The sequence below is a fragment of the Hyla sarda genome, chromosome 4 (assembly GCF_029499605.1).
Source record: "Hyla sarda isolate aHylSar1 chromosome 4, aHylSar1.hap1, whole genome shotgun sequence".
Classification (NCBI taxonomy): Eukaryota; Metazoa; Chordata; class Amphibia; order Anura; family Hylidae; genus Hyla; species Hyla sarda.
The window spans coordinates 42,188,818-42,209,732 of NC_079192.1; the positions used below are offsets into that span (position 1 = coordinate 42,188,818).

Sequence of the window (20,915 nt, forward strand, 5' to 3'; positions counted from 1 at the left end):
GCGAGGATTCAGCCGTTGGGCAGACTGGAGGTAGGAGAGGTTCTTGTGGTCGGTGTAGATAATAACAGGAGAACTTGATCCCTCCAGCAGATGCCTCCATTCCTCAAGTGCTAATTTAATGGCTAGAAGCTCTCGATCCCCGATGGAGTAGTTCCTCTCCGCTGGAGAGAAGGTCCTAGAGAAAAAACCACAAGTGACAGCATGCCCGGAAGAATTTTTTTGTAGAAGAACAGCTCCAGCTCCCACTGAGGAGGCATCAACCTCCAATAGGAAGGGTTTGGAAGGGTCAGGTCTGGAGAGGACGGGAGCCGAAGAAAAGGCAGACTTGAGTCGTTTAAAGGCGTCTTCTGCTTGAGGAGGCCAGGACTTGGGATCAGCATTTTTTTTGGTTAAAGCCACGATAGGAGCCACAATGGTAGAAAAATGTGGAATAAATTGCCTGTAATAATTGGCGAACCCCAAAAAGCGTTGGATAGCACGGAGTCCGGAGGGGCGTGGCCAATCTAAGACGGCAGAGAGTTTGTCTGGATCCATCTGTAGTCCCTGGCCAGAGACCAAATATCCTAGAAAAGGAAGAGATTGGCATTCAAACAGACATTTCTCAATTTTGGCATAGAGTTGGTTGTCACGAAGTCTCTGAAGAACCATACGGACATGCTGGCGGTGTTCTTCTAGATTGGCAGAAAAAATTAGGATATCGTCCAGATATACAACAACACAGGAGTATAACAGATCACGAAAAATTTCATTGACAAAGTCTTGGAAGACGGCAGGGGCGTTGCACAGGCCAAAGGGCATGACCAGATACTCAAAGTGTCCATCTCTGGTGTTAAATGCCGTTTTCCACTCGTCCCCCTCTCTGATGCGGATGAGGTTATAGGCGCCTCTTAAGTCCAATTTAGTAAAGATGTGGGCACCTTGGAGGCGATCAAAGAGTTCAGAGATGAGGGGTAAGGGGTAGCGGTTCTTAACCGTGATTTTATTAAGACCGCGGTAGTCAATGCAAGGACGTAGGGAGCCATCTTTTTTGGACACAAAGAAAAATCCGGCTCCGGCAGGAGAGGAGGATTTACGGATAAAGCCCTTTTTTAGATTCTCCTGGACGTATTCGGACATGGCAAGAGTCTCTGGGGCAGAGAGAGGATAAATTCTGCCCCGGGGTGGAGTAGTGCCCGGGAGGAGGTCGATAGGGCAATCATAAGGCCTGTGAGGAGGTAGAGTCTCAGCTTGTTTTTTGCAGAAAACATCCGCGAAGTCCATATAGGCCTTAGGGAGACCGGTTACTGGAGGAACCACAGAGTTACGGCAAGGGTTACTGGGAACCGGTTTTAGACAGTTCTTGGAACAAGAGGACCCCCAACTCTTGATCTCCCCAGTGGACCAATCCAGGGTTGGGGAATGAAGTTGAAGCCAGGGAAGTCCAAGGAGAATTTCCGAGGTGCAATTGGGGAGGACCAAAAGTTCAATCCTCTCATGATGAGATCCGATGCTCATAAGAAGGGGCTCCGTGCGGAAACGTATGGTACAGTCCAATCTTTCATTATTTACACAATTGATGTAGAGGGGTCTGGCGAGACTGGTCACGGGGATGTTGAACCTGTTGACGAGAGAGGCCAAAATAAAATTTCCTGCAGATCCAGAGTCCAAGAAGGCCACTGTAGAGAAGGAGAAGGCAGAGGCAGACATCCGCACAGGCACAGTAAGACGTGGAGAAGCAGAGTAGACATCAAGGACTGTCTCACTTTTGTGCGGAGTCAGCGTACGTCTTTCCAGGCGGGGAGGACGGATAGGACAATCCCTCAGGAAGTGTTCGGTACTAGCACAGTACAGGCAGAGGTTCTCCATACGGCGTCGTGTCCTCTCTTGAGGTGTCAGGCGAGACCGGTCGACCTGCATAGCCTCCACGGCGGGAGGCACAGGAACAGATTGCAGGGGACCAGAGGAGAGAGGAGCCGAGGAGAAGAAACGCCTCGTGCGAACAGAGTCCATATCTTGGCGGAGTTCCTGACGCCTTTCGGAAAAACGCATGTCAATGCGAGTGGCTAGGTGAATAAGTTCATGTAGATTAGCAGGAATTTCTCGTGCGGCCAGAACATCTTTAATGTTGCTGGATAGGCCTTTTTTGAAGGTCGCGCAGAGGGCCTCATTATTCCAGGACAATTCTGAAGCAAGAGTACGGAATTGTACGGCATACTCGCCAACGGAAGAATTACCCTGGACCAGGTTCAACAGGGCAGTCTCAGCAGAAGAGGCTCGGGCAGGTTCCTCAAAGACACTTCGGATTTCCGAGAAGAAGGAGTGTACAGAGGCAGTGACGGGGTCATTGCGGTCCCAGAGCGGTGTGGCCCATGACAGGGCTTTTCCGGACAGAAGGCTGACTACGAAAGCCACCTTAGACCTTTCAGTGGGAAACAGGTCCGACATCATCTCCAGATGCAGGGAACATTGGGAAAGAAAGCCACGGCAAAACTTAGAGTCCCCATCAAATTTATCCGGCAAGGATAAGCGTATCCCAGTAGCGGCCACTCGCTGCGGAGGAGGTGCAGGAGCTGGCGGAGGAGATGACTGCTGAAGCTGTGGTAGTAACTGTTGTAGCATAACGGTCAGTTGAGACAGCTGTTGGCCTTGTTGCGCTATCTGTTGTGACTGCTGGGCGACCACCGTGGTGAGGTCAGCGACAACTGGCAGAGGAACTTCAGCGGGATCCATGGCCGGATCTACTGTCACGATGCCGGCTGGCAGGTAGTGGATCCTCTGTGCCAGAGAGGGATTGGCGTGGACCGTGCTAGTGGACCGGTTCTAAGCCACTACTGGTTTTCACCAGAGCCCGCCGCAAAGCGGGATGGTCTTGCTGCGGCGGTAGTGACCAGGTCGTATCCACTAGCAACGGCTCACCTCTCTGGCTGCTGAAGATAGGCGCGGTACAAGGGAGTAGGCAGAAGCAAGGTCGGACGTAGCAGAAGGTCGGGGCAGGCAGCAAGGATCGTAGTCAGGGGCAACGGCAGAAGGTCTGGAACACAGGCTAGGAACACACAAGGAACGCTTTCACTGGCACAATGGCAACAAGATCCGGCAAGGGAGTGCAGGGGAAGTGAGGTGATAAAGGGAAGTGCACAGGTGAACACACTAATTGGAACCACTGCGCCAATCAGCGGCGCAGTGGCCCTTTAAATCGCAGAGACCCGGCGCGCGCGCGCCCTAGGGAGCGGGGCCGCGCGCGCCGGGACAGAACAGACGGAGAGCGAGTCAGGTAGGGGAGCCGGGGTGCGCATCGCGAGCGGGCGCTACCCGCATCGCGAATCGCATCCCGGCTGGCAGCGGAATCGCAGCGCCCCGGGTCAGAGGACGTGACCGGAGCGCTGCAGCGGGGAGAGTGAAGCGAGCGCTCCGGGGAGGAGCGGGGACCCGGAGCGCTCGGCGTAACAGGGGCAAAGCTGTGACGTCACGATGCTCTGGCCCCTATATCGGCAGTCATTTCACACAGAGCGAGTTTGCTCTGTGCAGTAATGACAGCAGGGTGCTGCAGCCGAGATTGTGGGGGTCCCCAGTGGCGGGACCCCCGCGATCAGACATCTTATGCCCTATCCTTTCAATATGGGAAATATGTCTAGGGGCGGAGTACCCCTTTAAGGGCAATGGGGAGACTTACAAACTTGATATCTTCACCATTCCTTGGGAAAAGGTTTTTTCCCCCAGGGGATGCTGAGGCTGAAGATTTTACCATGGTAAAATCTAATGCTTGGTTCCCTTTATTATCCTGGTCATCTTTGCTGTCCTCATTGCACTCACAGGACATATCCTGAAGATCTCATAGCTTAATTGTGAAGTCCCCTATTGTCAAAGCATGGGCCCACCAGAGGATCTGCTGAAACATTGATGGGCCATTTCAACCATGGATCTTAAGGCGCCAATACACATTAGAGAAAGTTATTCAAACCCAAATTTCAATAGGATGATTGGACAACTCTCAATGTGCATGGAGGCCTTTGGACTTTCATATGATCTTGGGGAAAAGAAGGAACAGGCATATTGAATTTTATCACCCAATCCTTTTAAGATAATAGAGGACACATGACTGGTTGGTTAGGCAACATTCATTTAAACTGGGAAATCGGGAGACATAGCTGTTGGCCAACTGTGGATTCTATTGAAGTTATATGGCCAGCTTATGACTGCAGTCACATGTATGAATCCGGGTTTTATGTAACCTTCAGCTCTAAAAGTAGCCATGGGTAAAACACGTGATCTACTCTGTCAAATCCCTGTGTGGATTCTATGTATGAAAGATCTTCTCATGCAGTTGTTCACACCCATCAGACCCTCTTAAATTCACATCCAGCGATTGCTACTTTATAAAATAAAAAGCTTGGGTAAAGCTTTTAAAAAACCCTTTTTTTCAGCAAGCAATTCTGGGAAACATTAAATATTAATATGATAAAAGTAGATTATTTTTTTATGTGCTACCCAGCTGGAAATGAAGCCACTAGAGCAAAGTCAGAGTTAATTGGAAGCAAAAAACTCAAATAATATGATTAGAACATTGGAGCATTTAAAAACCAGCAGAATAATTGGCTTTATATATGAGTCCATTCCAGGGGTCAGAGGTTACTGTTGACTGTGGTGGGCCGAATGAGACCATTAGTCATTATAAAGTACCACAATTTTTATTTTATTTTTAGGACTCAGAGTTATAAAATGCAGAAAGTTATAGCCCCATAGGTAGAGCTGTAACTGGTTATGGCTGAGGTGTTGATGCCGAGTACAGGAAATTACATTAAATACTCGGGGGTGATGTATAATTAAATTCCTGTAAATATGTGTTCATAAACCATGAATCCACATGTTGGTGCTTGGAGTTCTAATTCTAACATTTCACTGTTCATTAGAAAGGTGCACAGATTTATGATGGTTTTTATATATGAATCCCTGCTTCCTGCTCCCCGGTAGACATAAGGTCTCAGGAGGAGTCTCAGCTGATTCAATAAAGAATGAAGCGATAGGGGAGAGTTATGAAAACAAGGAACCAATCACACTATAGCTCTCATTCATCACAGGTCCTATGACTATGGTCCTCCACCAGGTGACACTCCTACATTTGCACCCTCTACAGCTACACCCCTACATGATGGTACTATAAGGGTTAGCAGGAATATACTGCTAAAGAAATAAGTATGGAATAGCATAGAAGACAATGTCATTTGTTATTTCATATACTAGATCCTGTAAAAATAGGCAAAACATTACAAAAAAGCTGACACTTCTATAGAAAACAATTGCGGCACCATTACCATTCCATATCGCAGTTCACACCTATGGAACGTGGATCTACGCTGCTGGTATTCAGGGCAATGACCAGCGGTGGTGCTAGGACAGTATCAAAAAGCATCCATAAATAACTATAATAGTAGAAACAAAAAGATATCCTGCACTCACCACGGCAATAAAAGTCATTCGGCTCCTCTCCTGGACCTCCAACAGACAGGCTGATAAGGCTAGCGTGAGTCACTCAGAGGCAACTGCCGGCAGTTCTAGCATGGTGTGCTTCTTCCGGCCTAAAAAAGCGCACCACACTGCGCGAAACTACCGGCAGTCGCCTCTAAGCTCCCCACGCCAGCCTTGTCTGTTGGAGGTCCAGGAGAGGAGCCGAATGACCTTTATTGCCGTGGTGAGTGCAGGATATCTTTTGATTCAGTTATTATAGTTAATTACAAAAAAGCTTGCAGTATATCCACTGAAAAAATTAAACATGATCAAACTGGACCTGTTGAACCCGGGTTTACTTGGGTTCACTGCAAATTGTGGTTTGTTTTGGCAAAACCTACTAAAACAGTCTAAGTCACATGACAGAAATGAGGTTCACATGACCTCAGGGTAGCTGGACCTGTTGTATCCGGATTTACTTGGGATCACTGCGAAATGTGGTTTGTTTTGGCAAAACGTACTAAAACAGTGTACGTCACATGACAGAAAGGAGGTTCACATGACCTCGGGGTAGCCCCTAATGTCTAGCAAAATGCTCTTCCAGCCAATTAGGAGGTAGGACAGGGGTGATACCTAAGGCATTATAAAAATCTATTCACAGGAACAGCAGGTGTTAGGTGAAGATCTCTGTGAGGGGCAGTGAACAGTGAACAACACAGATAAGGGTAGGACCACACACACACACACACACACACACACACACAATAATTGTAGGTAAAGCAACACTGAAGATGGTGGTTCCTTACAAAGATATATAAAGAAATCCTTGCAGAATTTTTATCTTATCTGTTTAGCTGCTCAGTAGTAGATATTTAGATTAAGGGTAGTAAAAAAAATTAATAAAACATTGTTAAAGGGGTACTCCAGCGCTAAACATCTTATCCCCGAGCCATCCTTGCTCTGTGCAGCTGAAAAACAGGGTTGCTGAAGGAGAGATTGCGAGGGTCCCCAGCAGTGGAATCCCCACGATCTAACATCTTATTCCCTACCCTTTTGATAGGGGATAAGATGTTTAGCGCTGGAGTACTCCTTAAAGGTTATTGATGTCATCTAGATTGTGTTTCCAATTATTGTCTATGGCTTTAATCTGCCGTTATATAGTCATGCCTCTTATGGTGGCCACTGGGCTGCATCTCTTTAGCCAACCAGTAGTGATGAGTGGCATTGCCCATATTCGAATTCGCAATATTTCGCCAATATATAGACGAATATTCGGCCTATATTTGCTAATTTCACGTATTCGTTATATTCGCATATGCGAATATTCTCATATGTGAATTTTCGCGTTTTCGAGGAAGAAAACAGTGAGGGGGTGGGCAACTTTAGTATTGGTTGCTAGGGATGTTGTTGATAACCTCTGACAAGTGTTTTGAATCATTCTAATTGGCCCACAAGTGAAAAGAAGGAATATGCGAATATTCGCACATGTGAATATTCACATATGCGAATATGTGCATATGTGAATATTAACAAATACGAATATGCGCATATGCGGAAAAAAGCGAATATTCGCAATTTCAAATATATAGCAAATATATTAGCAATATTCGCGAATTTGCAAATTTGCGCTATTCGCAATAAAAATTCGAAATGCGAATATTCACGCCCAACACTACCAACCAGTACTCTGTTCCATACTGATGAGTGGTAAGAGACATGAAACAGCTGTCTACATATGGGTGACCCTTGTTTGGATAGTCAGAAATACTAGTTAGCAAAAACACAGAACCTAGCAGTAATTTGTCCACACCCTTCACAATTGCAAAGGTCTGTCTCAGTCTTTTTGCTCTTCTTTTTCTTTGCGGATCGGGGAGAGGAATTCAGACGTGTCCATGGTTGCACTTGCAGACTCTAGGGGCCATCTTTTATGGCAGCCCTTATGAGTGTTGATGGCTTCTTTCTAGCTTCTGCATCATCTTGGCAAGCACCTCATCTGAGATTGTCACGGCTCTTCGGGCTCCTCTCGACAAATGCAATCTTCGCTTACTGAAGATGGAACAGATGCCAATATTCAGACAGGAATGACTCATAGTCATAGGAGTAACAGCTATATTAAGGCTGTGTGGGATGGACTTAAAAACCTCTATATGCTTTCAGACACGTAGCAGTAGGTCATGACTTACAGTAACCACCTAGTACACTTCTATGCCTTTTTATAGTGTTTAGTCTTCGCAATCCCTTATCAAATAAATGAAACAGACTTTCAGATATCACCTATAATCTTATCGATCCAATACTTCTTTTTAGTAACCATGGCTAGCTTGATTTTTCCGATTTTTTGGTTCAAAAACTTGACCAATATTTCTTACTTTTCTATATGAGAACAATCCATCTATCCTTATCACAGGATAATCTAATCACTGTATAGACATTGCTCTAAGGCTTCATATTAAACTTAATGTTCTTACCGTAGGGGAGAGTAAAGCATATAAAAAATTATATTACTTTCACATATCATCAGATTTTCCAACAGATTTCGACCAACAGATTGTCACAATATGTTCACATAATCCACATGATATTGTCAACGTTAACATTCAAAAAACAAAACCCACACATTGTGGGTACTGGGGCATCTGCTATTGTTCCAAATAATGCTAAATTATGTATAACAATATGCCTGGCATAGTACATACTCAAAGTTAATTTAGGCAAAACATCTCCATCATGGTCCGACAATCCAATGGAAAACAGAAGAGTGTCCTGTTTCCCTGAAACGGGTCAATATATGTCAGTATACTGTATGGAATAGCACAGTAGGCAATGCCATATACTATTCCATGTAATAACTCCCGTAAAAACATACAAAAGATAACAAAAAAGTGTGCAATGTATTCATTGAAAACATTAAAGATGAGTAAATTAAACCTGTCAAACTCGGGTTCGGTCAGAAATTTGCTGAAAATTTTGTTTGCCGCAAATAGGAACCTTAGACAGTTTATTTCCGTAGAACCTGCAAAAATAGTGTAAGCCACGCAGCAGAAAGGGAAGAAGGAAGATCACATGACCTCAGTGTAGCCCCTTATGTCTTGTAAACAGCTCCCCCAATCAATCATTAGGCAATATAGGGGTGATACCAAAGGCATTATAAAAGTATATGCCTATAGCTTCAGCAGCCATTTTAGATATTGTAGGTTTTAGGTGAAGATCTCTTTGAGGGACACTAAGCAGTGAAGAACACAGATAGAAGTAGGAGAACACATAGACAGTGGTCCCTCAACATACGATGGTAATTGGTTCCAGATGAACCATTGTTTGTTGAAACTATCATAAGTTAAAGGATTCATACCATGAATTATACTCACATGTTCCCGCCACTCCGATCCGTCAGTTCGCTGCTTCTCTGATGCCATATAATAATGTTGCCGCTGCCCTGCGCCGGGGCGACAGAGAGCGACGGCGCAGTGCAATGGCAGCGCCAGCAGAGGAGTGGCGAAATCACAGTCCAGAGCGGCGGGGACATTTAAGTATCATTCAGCTGGGCACGTGGGGCACATTTAACGGCTATCCGGCAACAGCTGAAGCAGTCGCCGCTGCCGGAAAGCCATTTTAGCGATGGCTCCGACACACAGAAGCATCATATGTTGATGCTGCCTTCAACATACGATGGCCTCTGAGAGAACATCATATGTTGAAATGATCTTATGTCGGGGCCATCGTATGTCAGGGGAGCACTGTATAGGAAATGTAGTAGAGCAGCAGAGAATGTTCTACATCTGTCTGTCACTACAAAATATGTTTTCTTTTTTTGTTTTGTTTTTCATTTACTGTGTAAAACAGGGGATCAAAGGTTTTTTTGTCACTTTTGCATACCTTCTAGGATGCCAATTCTCTTGCTATTCCCCAAAATGAGATCCTTTCTTGACAGCTTGTGAAAAGTTATTGCTTCTTCACTTTCAAGGCACAAAATCTGTTGCTGTTCTCGAAAAGGAAACTTTTGTTTTAACGGCTTGAAAAAAAAACATTACTTTTTACGATACCTTTGTCCCTTTTCCCAATACCAATTTTTTTAAAAGCTTTAAAAAAATCCTCTAGTGCAGTATGTTTTTAAACAAGCTGTAAGCTATCATTTAAACCATAGAAATACATGTTGCTGTAGCTTTAACAATAAAGGGATATTCCGGCCAAAGGATAGGGGATAAGATGTCTGATCGCGGGGGTCCCCCCGCTGGCACCCCCCACGATCTCTGTGCAGCACTCGACATTCTGTGTCGGATGCTGCTCATGAGACGGAGATGCCCACTCTATTCATGGAATACACCTTTAATGTTAAAGCTGGACACTTACCATCACTTGTCCTTCAGTGTTTTTTTTATCCCAGCACAGCTGCATCCATGTGTTTGATCACTCTAATTTGGTCATGTGATCGCATCCCTAGATTAGACTATCCTAATTTTCCAGTACCTAATGGTTCCAACAGGAGGTCAGACTCATTAGCAAAATAGCATTTTGCTTAAAACTTGCCCTTCAAATAATATTTTTTTTCATCTACACACACTTCCACAACATATATATATATATATATATATATATATATATATATATATATACACAGTGGGGATCAAAAGTTTGGGCACCCCAGGGGAAAATGTGTATTAATGTGCATAAAGAAGCCAAGGAAAGATGGAAAAATCTCCAAAAAGCATCAAATTACAGATTAGACATTCTTATAATATGTCAACAAAAGTTAGATTTTATTTCCATCATTTACACTTTCAAAATAACAGAAAACAAAAAAATGGCATCTTCAAAGGTTTGGGCACCTTGCAGAATTTATAGCATGCACTGCCCCCTTTGCCAAGCTGAGACCTGCCAGTGTCATGGATTGTTCTCAATCATCATCTGGGAAGACCAGGTGATGTCAATCTCAAAGGTTTTAAATGGCCAGACTCATCTGACTTTGCCCCAACAATCAGCACCATGGGTTCTTCTAAGCAGCTGTCTAGAAATCTGAAACTGAAAATAGTTGACGCTCACAAAGCTGGAGAAGGCTATAAGAAGATAGCAAAACGTTTTCAGATGTCAATATCCTCTGTTCGGAATGTAATTAAGAAATGGCAGCCATCAGGAACAGTGGAAGTTAAAGCAAGATCTGGAAGACCAAGAAAAATATCAGACAGAACAGCTCGCAAGATTGTGAGAAAAACTATTAAAAACCCATGTTTGACTGCACAATCCCTCCAGAAAGATCTGGCAGACACTGGAGTTTTGGTACACTATTCCACTATAAAGAGATACTTGTACAAATATGGTCTTCACAGAAGAGTCATCAGAACAAAACCTATTCTATGTTCTCACCACAAAAATCAGCATTTGAACTTTGCAAATTAACATATAGACAAGCCTTATGCATTTTGGAAATAAGTTCTGTGGACCGATGAGGTTAAAATTTAAAGGGGTATTCCAGGCAAAAACTTTTTTTTCTATATCAACTGGCTCCGGAAAGTTAAAGGGGTATTCCAGGCAAAAACTTTTTTTTATATATCAACTGGCTCCGGAAAGTTAAACAGATTTGTAAATTACTTCTATTAAAAAATCTTAATCCTTCCAATAGTTATTAGCTTCTGAAGTTTTCTGTCTAACTGCTCAATGATGATGTCACGTCCCGGGAGCTGTGCATGATGGGAGAATATCCCTTGCATGATGGGAAAATATCCCCTTAGGAGCTGGACAGCTCCCGGGACGTGAGTCATCAGAAAGCAGTTAGACAGAAAACAACAACTCAACTTCAGAAGCTAATAACTATTGGAAGGATTAAGATTTTTTAATAGGAGTAATTTACAAATTTGTTTAACTTTCCGGAGCCAGTTGATATAGAAAAAAAAAGTTTTTGCCTGGACTACCCCTTTAAACAGATTTGTAAATTACTTCTATTAAAAAATCTTAATCCTTCCAATAGTTATTAGCTTCTGAAGTTTTCTGTCTAACTGCTCAATGATGATGTCACGTCCCGGGAGCTGTGCATGATGGGAAAATATCCCCATAGGAGCTGCACAGCTCCTGGGACGTGAGTCATCAGAAAGCAGTTAGACAGAAAACAGCAACTCAACTTCAGAAGCTAATAACTATTGGAAGGATTGAGATTTTTTAATAGAAGTAATTTACAAATCTGTTTAACTTTCCGGATCCAGTTGATATATTATAAAAAAAAGTTTTGCCCTTGAATACCCCTTTAACTTTTTGGCCCGAATGAGCAAAGGTACGTTTGGAGAAGAAGGGGAACAGAATTTAATGAAAAGAACCTCTGTCCAACTGTTAAGCATGGGGGTGGATCAATTATGCTTTGGGGTTGTATTGCAGCCAGTGTCACAGGGAACATCTCATGAGTAGAAGGAAAAATGGATTCAATAAAATTTCAGCAAATTTTGGATGCTAACTTGATGCCATCTGTGGAAAAACTGAAGTTAAAGAGAGTATGTCTTCTAAAAATGGATAATGATCCTAAACACACCTCGAAATTCACAAGTGATTACATCAAGAGGCATAAACTAAAGGTTTTGCCATGGCCTTCACAATCTCCTGACATCAACATAATTGAAAATCTATGGATAGACCTTAAAAGAGCAGTACATGACAGACAGCTCAGAAATCTCAAAGAACTGGAAGACTTTTGTAAGGAAGAATGGACAAAGATACCTCAAACAAGAATTGAAAGACTCCTGGCTGGCTACAAAAAGTGTTTACAAGCTGTGATACTTGCCAAAGGGGGGCAGTACAATATACTAACTCTGCAGGGTGCCCAAACTTTTGCAGAAACCATTTTTTTGTTTTCTGTTATTTTGAAAGTGTAAATGATGGAAATAAAATCTAACTTTTGTTGACATATTATAAGAATGTCTAATCTGTAATTTGATGCCTTTTGGAGATTATTCCATCTTTCCTTGGCTTCTTTATGCACATTAATACACATTTTCACCTGGGGTGCCCAAACTTTTGATCCCCACTGTGTGTGTGTATATATATATATATATATATATATATATATATATATATATATATATAATTTATTTGTGAGGTGAATTTGAAAATTACATTTTTCTAATTGAGGGGGCTTCTTATTTACACCGATAACTGTGCGGTCAAACTAACATGTTATCTTGATAATTTTTAGGTCGACATGATTACATCAATACACAATTTGTATTTTTTTAAAGAAAAAAAATATTAAAATTGCAATTTTCTGGCCCCTATAACTTTTTTATTTTTCCATATACTGGGCTGTATGAGGGTCATTTTCTGCTCCGTGATCTGTAGTTTTTATCAGTACCCTTTTGGTATTTATATTATTTTTTTATGCCTTCTTATTCCTTAAATTTTAAATATATATTTTTTTTTTTGGGGGGGGGGGGGGGGGGAGATGTGATGTTATTAAAAAAAAAAAAAAAAAAAATTTTACGCCATTCACCATATGACAATTCTGCATGTGGTGATCCCATATATATTTATTTTTATTATGTCTACATATTTTTGTATATAGAAAACGGAACAAGGGGGATAATTTTGACTTTTAATAAAAAAGGGCTTAGTGGACGTGTAATAAACCTTTATTGTAATTTTTTTTAACACTTTATTTCACCTTTTAGGTGAAATCATTAGATTACTCATACAGATCAATGCTGTTCTATTGAACTACATTGAATAATGTGTTCTGCACTCATTTTATAGAGTCTGCTGCAGAGGGGTTCTATTAATTACATATTCAGGAAAAGCACCAAAGGAGAGGTACGTTCTCTTACTACCTCAACAGTGGATCACTGCCGTGGACACGATCCACCCCACTAGACCACCAGGGACCATTTAAATCTCCCTTTAGATGCTACTCTCAGCTTTGACAGCGGCAATCTAAAGGGTTAAAATTCAGCCAATATTGCCACAGAGTCAGTCTGAACTCTTTCTGACATGCCTACCATAAAATAATGTCCTTTTTTTCTCAGTTACAGAGCTTATATCGCTGTTGATAAACTTTATTACTTGTTCTGTTCTAAAAATCTGTTTATTTGTTTTAGGGTCGTGATATGTCAGACCTGACAGGGATCCAATGGGGAATAATGTCTTACAACCGTACAAATAAACACTTCTGCCTCTAAGCTCTCAACATATAAACATAAAAGCTCATATTCCTTAGAAGAAAACATAAACAGAAAAATTACAGCAGCGATAAGATATATCATCTGGAACATCTTAAACTGCAACACTGCAATAGAGAAAAGATAGAGGATCTAAGCATACCATTTACCAAACTGTGTGACCCATCCCACCGCGATAAGGTGACCTCATTTTGGGATGGACCCTGCACTATAGATTCACTATAGATTATGCCTCTCTTAGGCTAATAATAAGCCTATACATTTTTTGGGAAATGTAGTGTCCAGCTAATCCCGGCTCCTAGTGGAGTGCAAAACCAAAAAATGGAGGCAGCCCATATACAATGCAACATGTAAACATTGGTCAGCACATTCTACACAACCATTGTAGATATTACCTCTTTTTCATGCAATTCCTTATTACACTGTGCCAGTGGTTTCCATCCAACACCCCCAATTCTTGCAAATCTACCACTCCCAGCATGCTCTATGATAACATACTGCTCCAACCAACATCTACTGTGGTCCACCACTTACCGGCTGGGCTCTGTCTGCAGGCATGCTGTCACGAACCTTTAAAGGAGAACTCTGGAGTGTCCATGTTAACTTTAGTTGGGATAAAAGGGGTTAGTGATATGTCTGTGAAAACTTTGGATGGCAGGAAGGGGGTTAGTGATGTATCCATGTTAACTTTGTGTGGTAGAAAGGGGGTTAGTGATGTGTCCATGCTAACCTTGGGTGGCAGGAAGGGGGTTAGTGATGTGTCCATGCTAACCTTGGGTGGCAGGAAGGGGGTTAGTGATGTGTCCATGTTAACTTTGTGTGGTAGAAAGGGGGTTAGTGATGTGTCCATGCTAACCATGGGTGTCAGGAAGGGGGTTAGTGATGTGTCCATGCTAACGTTGGGTGGCAGGAAGGAGGTTAGTGATGTGTCCATGCTAACCTTGGGTGGCAGGAAGGGGGTTAGTGATGTGTCCATGCGAACCATGGGTGGCAGGAAGGGGGTTAGTGATGTGTCCATGCTAACCTTGGGTGGCAGGAAGGGGGTTAGTGATGTGTCCATGCTAACCTTGGGTGGGAGGAAGGGGGTTAGTGATGTGTCCATGCTAACCTTGTGTAGCAGGAAGGGGGTTAGTGATGTGTCTATGCTAACCTTGTGTAGCAGGAAGGGGGTTAGTGATGTGTCCATGCTAACCTTGGGTGGCAGGAAGGGGGTTAGTGATGTGTCCATGCTAACCTTGGGTGGCAGGAAGGGTGTTAGTGATGTGTCCATGCTAACCTTGGGAGGCAGGAAGGGGGTTAGTGATGTGTCCATGCTAACCTTGGGTGGCAGGAAGGGGGTTAGTGATGTGTCCATGCTAACCTTGGGTGGCAGGAAGGGGGTTAGTGATGTGTCCATGCTAACCTTGGGTGGCAGGAAGGGTGTTAGTGATGTGTCCATGCTAACCTTGGGTGGCAGGAAGGGTGTTAGTGATGTGTCCATGCTAACCTTGTGTAGCAGGAAGGGGGTTAGTGATGTGTCCATGCTAACCTTGGGTGGCAGGAAGGGGGTTAGTGATGTGTCCATGCTAACCTTGGGTGGCAGGAAGGGGGTTAGTGATGTGTCCATGCTAACCTTGTGTAGCAGGAAGGGGGTTAGTTATGTGTCCATGCTAACCTTGGGTGGCAGGAAGGGGGGTTAGTAATGTGTCCATGCTAACCTTGTGTGGGAGGAAGGGGGTTAGTTATGTGTCTGTGTAGCCAGCTGGATAAGACCATGAATGAGTAAGTAATAGATGCAAAGAAATGCCCCAAAAATGGGTAGCAAAAGAATTCACACAATATCGACTTCTTTTTAACTTCTTTTTTTTCTCTTTTTTAATTCAAACTGAAAAAAAATGAAATATCTTAGCTCAGTTTCTTAAAATAAATAAATAACAATTTTGAATGTTTCCATTTCAGGTTGTGGTAAACTCACCGGCGTCAGTAACCCAATCACGATACGTGCTTCAGGGTCAAGGTTTGGGTCGTGGATGACGGATACGATGGCTCCCAGTGCAGATAATAGGGTGAGTAACCATCACATACTCACTTTAAAGCTCAACGTGTTATTTTAAGTGCATTTTTCCAATCTGTCGGCCATGGGAAGCCACAGGCTACGATATTAACTGCACAAATAAGGATCAAGTAACACAGAGTTATTGTTGTACATGGTGAAGTTGGCTTCCAGGAATGGAAGGCATTAAACGGAGTACAAACCATTAAGCCATTATGTTGCCTCGGAGTGTAGATTGTGGGCCTTCATGTCTTTTCCAATTTACTAGTTCAGTGTTTAGTGTGGTTATAGGTTGTAATGTGCTTTTACCCTGCTATGCCTTCATGTGATTAAGAATCAGTAGCAATGCTTCATGTCATGTAGTTATTGGTTTGCTATTGTGCTTTATTGCATGGCTTTTGGCTCATGAAATGTTACTCCAAGGTGTTTAGGCCATTCCATTATGAGGTACTCAAATTAAAGGGGTATTCCATGAAAAAAACATTTTCTCCATTTGAACTGGCTCCAGAAAGTTAAGCAGATTTGTAAATCACTTCTATTAAAAAATCTTAATCCTACCAGTACTTATCAGCTGCTGAAGTTGAGTTGTTCTTTTCTGTCTGACCACAGTGCTCTCTGCTGACACCTCTGTCTGTCTCAGGAACTGTCAGAGCAGGAGAGGTTTGCTATGGGGATTTGCTCCTACTCTGAACAGTTCCCGAGACAGACAGAGGTGTCAGCAGAGAGCACTGTTGTCAGACAGAAAAGAACAATTCAACTTCAGCAGCTGATAAGTACCGGTAGGATTTTAAAAAATTAACTTAAGTAATTTACAAATCCATTTAACTTTTTGGAGCCAGTTGATATGAAAAAAAGAAAATGTTTTTTCATGGAATACCCCTTTAAGCTCATTTTATGGTTTTTAAGGGGTACTATGAAGAACAAAAGGTTAAAAAAAATATGTTTTTAAATCAACTGGTGCCAGAAAGTTAAACTGATTTGTAAATGACTTCTATGTAAACAATCTTAACCCTTCCAGTACTTATCAGCTGCTGTATGCTCCAGAGGAAGTTGAGTAGTTCTGGTCACAGTTCTCTCTGCTTACACCTCTGTCCGGAGCAGGAGAGGTTTGCTATGGGGATTTGCTCCTGCTCTGGACATTTTCTGACATGGACAGAGGTGTCAGCAGAGAGCACCATGGTCAGACTGGAAGGAACTACACATCTTCCTCTGGAGCATACAGCAGCTGATAAGTATTGGAAGGATTAAGATTTTTATGTAGAAGTAATTTACAAATCTGTTTAACTTTCCGGCATCAGTTGATTTCAAACATATTTTATTCCTCTGAAGTACCCCTTTAACTCCTCTCAAACTCAACTTTTGGCAACAGAATTTTTCCAAGAGCCTATAACTTTAGTATTTTTCTATACATATAGCTGTTCAAGGGCTTATTTTTCACAGGCTGTTTTACTGTTTAATGTACCATATATTGTCATGGAAAGTGGAATGCAAAAAAAAAAATAAGACAATTCCACTATTTTGCACATAATGTACAGTATGTGGCATAAATAATATGTTAAAAGGGGTTGTCCGGCAAAAGAAATAACCCGTGTGTGGTCAAAAAGTATAAAAAATGAACTTCATGGTACTGGCTGGGTCTGATGTAACTCACCGTAGACACTGTGACAATCTTTTCCACAGCAGAGGAAGAGACCCGACTGGATCTTCAGTCCACCATACATTATGCATAGTGTTTTTTTTTTTTTTTTTTTGAGAGGCAATGATCCCCCATAGAAGACCATTTTTCAATGCAATAAGACATTTATAAGGGATTGCAATTTGGTTGCCCCCCCCCCCCCCCTCTCTCCATGCTCCTACAAAGAGTTATAGCTTTGCAACATCTGGATGGCCACAGTTTGGAGACCATTACCGTAGAGTATGGTTTTTCAGCCGTTTGAAAAGTACAAGTCCTCCCATGCCCTTAAAACAGAGCAATGCTCCTCCGCCCCCCTCCCCCACTCCAACCCCCAAAAGGTGTGATCAAAGCCTAATCAACTAGTTATTGTTGTTCTATATAATTTCTGCTTTTGCTTAATGGGAACTAATAATGATATATCTCGAAATCTGTATCCACTGACAAGGTCCTTCTATTACTGTCCATTATCTGGAATCCTCAAGAAGCCTCCAGCTTTCCCATCAATTTTACTATGAAGGTTCGTCAACACAAACTAATAACGTTCCACCGCTAACTACCCAATTTTTCAAGTCTCATAACGTTACCGCGCCGACCACAGTTCACAGCCGTCCACTTGGTAATGACTTCCATCCATCATATTACGTCAATGGTCTTTAAGCATTATATGTTGTTTTTCTGTATCCTATTTATTCTCCCTGGATAGAATAAAACTCACCTCCAGTCCATCAGAATTTAGAAGTTGACCTTAGCAGAACCACGATCTGTAAACCGTGGTCATCTATTGACCCCCTGCACTGGGCACTGAAATAAAAAATTGTATCAAAATTATAAATATACATTGACAAGGTTCAAATGGACAAAATCCACAACAATCCCTTACTACAAAATAAGAACATCATTGATACATGATTTCTGGTTACATTGAGTTTAATCACTTGGCCCATTGGGCAACCCAAAAGGTAGTCTTTTTTTTTTTTTTTGTTACAGCACATTGGAGTTTCTTTACTCACCAAAATATTTACTTGTGGAGTAGTCCGCAATGATTCTTCTTTGATGTTAGTTATACTCAAATAGAAAAATGTAAAAAAAAAATTGCAATTGCGATAGTCAAAGGGCCGTATTTAAAAAAAAAGGTACAGACGCTATGTTTCCTTTTTTATTATTCCTCCATTTCAATGCATTGTAATACAATGAGAGTAATATGACTTCACAGACAGTTCTGTTAAAGAGAGAGGGGAGGCTGTGCTCCTATGGTCTTCTCTATCTACTGGGATAATTTAATAAATTCACTGCAGCATTGTTCCTTTCAATGAATAATGCTGCAGCACCTTCCACCACTGCTACAAATAGTTTAGTAGTACAAGGATATGTGCCTTCTTCCAACATTGACAGGGGTGCCAGAAGTTAGGCCCTCACCAATACAACTTTTATAGCTCATCCTAAGCATAAGCTATCCATTTTTTAAAAGCTAGAAAAACCCCTTTTTAACATTCAAAACTAAAGTTGTATTCAGGTAAGTAGGGAATGTTTTAAGAGGTCTTCCATAAATTACCGATATGTGAAGGTTCTAAGTCTGGGACTTATGCAAATCTGTAGACCAAGGTCCCTCCAGCCTGCAACAACATTTTGTAAGCCAAAAAACAGCCACACAATATTTTTTACACACTTTGTGTAACTCCCATGAGTGGGCTGCATCCGTAACTTGCAAGCTACAGAAATGGAGTAGCTCCTGGTGCTCTGTTTGTGCAATTCCCATTATCATCAATGGGATCTGTGTGGGCTTTCTTTGGTTTCCTGACCACCTTTGTAAGACACAAGCTTGAAGTGGGCCGGAGGACTCTCGATCTCAAGATAACTGGGGGTTCCAGAGGTGGATTCACATCTACTGGGCATTTATGGCATATTCTGTGGATATGCCATAAATGCCCATATACGAAAAAAAAAACATATCCACTATCCACAGGATAGGGGATAAGTAGCTGGGTCTGACCATTGGGGGTGTTCTGCTCCATTCATTCCTATGGGAGTGCCTAAAAGACCCGAGTACAGCTCTTGGGCATCATCGGTGCTCCCATATCATTGAATAGAGCGTGTTTCATCTACCGGTAGACGACACGCGCTCCCCAGCAGTCAGAACCCCCGCAATGGTCTACTTATGCCCTATCCTGTGGATAGGGGATACGTTTTTTTTCCCTGAATACTCCTTTAAAGGGGTATTCCGCCCCTAGACATCTTATCCCCTATCCAAAACATAGGGGATAAGATGTCTGATCATGGGGGTCACGCCGCTTTGAACCCACATGATCTCTCCTGCAGCACCCCCTGTAATCTGCTGCACAGAGCGAACTTTGCTCCGTGGCTGTGGCGGTCGATACAGGGGCCTGAGGATTGTTATGTCATGGCCACCCCCTCAATTCAAGTCTATGGGAGGGGGCATGACAGGACTTGCATTGAGGAGGCGGGGCCACAATGTCACAAGGGGGCAGGGCCATGATGTCACAATCCTTCGGCCCCTGCATCACCAGTCATCAGGCATGGAGCGAAGTTCGCTCCATGTAGCAGATGACAGGGGTGCTGCAGGAGAGATCATGGGGTTCCCAGCGGTGGGACCCCACGACCAGACATCTCATCCCCTATCCTTTTGGATAGGGGATAAGATGTCTAGGGGCAAAGTACCCCTTTAAGTTAATCAGCACACAAATTTTGAATTTAGAAGAAAACAGCTACATGCTTGTTTTTGTGTAGCAAAAAGCTATTATTCCATTACACGCAACTTTTGGTGTTGCGATCCCCCCACCTCCCCCATTACCAGGGAAACCAAGTGTTTTTCATTCCGACCACAATTTGAATGGTTTTTCATTTAGCAGTGAAAATACAGTACCGCGGAGCCAGAACATCCGAGCTGCTTTTACCTAATCTGTTTTATCCCCCATGGAACAAGCCAAGCGCGGCTAATGAAATTAAAGGATTTAGAAGGAGTGTAAGTAGCATGACAGATGAAATGTCTCCATGAATATACCAACCACTGTTGCATGGATGAAAAACATTTGCAAAAAATGACTTACGGGGGCTTGGTAATTCTCTATATACCTGAAGCTGAGATAGATCTAAAGCATAATAACATACAGCAGACCAGAGGCTTCTGTGTTTTCAAAGTTCACTGCTGTAAAAGGCAATGTTGAACACAAAGTCTTGTGAACATTCAGCTAGCAGAAGTATAAAGAGTTGAGTAGGATGAACCACTGAAGCAGTCGCTCAGTGGTCGACATCATTGGCGCCGGTCGACAATGCCGAAGGAGTCAAGCTCCATACCAATGTCTCACGCTGCTCAAATCTTGTTAAAACTCCGAAACACTATCCTCCATTCTGCTAAAAAAAAGTTTTAGAAAGGAAACATTTGAAGCATTGTCCTAATAGGCTGTTTGTATTGTGTCTGAAGTTAGTCAAAAAAAAAGTCCCAGTGGACTTCACCTTGGCATCAGAACTATCGGCGGGTGCGTCTTTTATAACGTTATTGACAGCTCCCGGGAAGAGCAGATCATAGAGGTTCATAGAGACTAGAAAAGACCCTGGTTGCTTTGCATGCTGTGTACATAGAAGGAAAAGGGGAGTACATACATTCGTGAAGGTATGTTCTCTT

The 20,915-nt window shown here is 42.6% G+C and overlaps 1 protein-coding gene across 4 annotated transcripts in view; it reads left to right on the top strand.

Moving 5' to 3' along the window:
* OLFM2 (olfactomedin 2) overlaps nt 1–20,915 on the top strand; it is a 372,622-nt gene that overhangs the window by 307,184 nt on the left and 44,523 nt on the right. For all 4 annotated transcript variants that reach the window (XM_056570655.1, XM_056570658.1, XM_056570657.1 and 1 more), the window contains exon 5: nt 15,507–15,613. In XM_056570655.1, the coding sequence (XP_056426630.1) occupies nt 15,507–15,613 (107 nt within the window). The remainder of the gene's footprint in view (nt 1–15,506; nt 15,614–20,915) is intronic.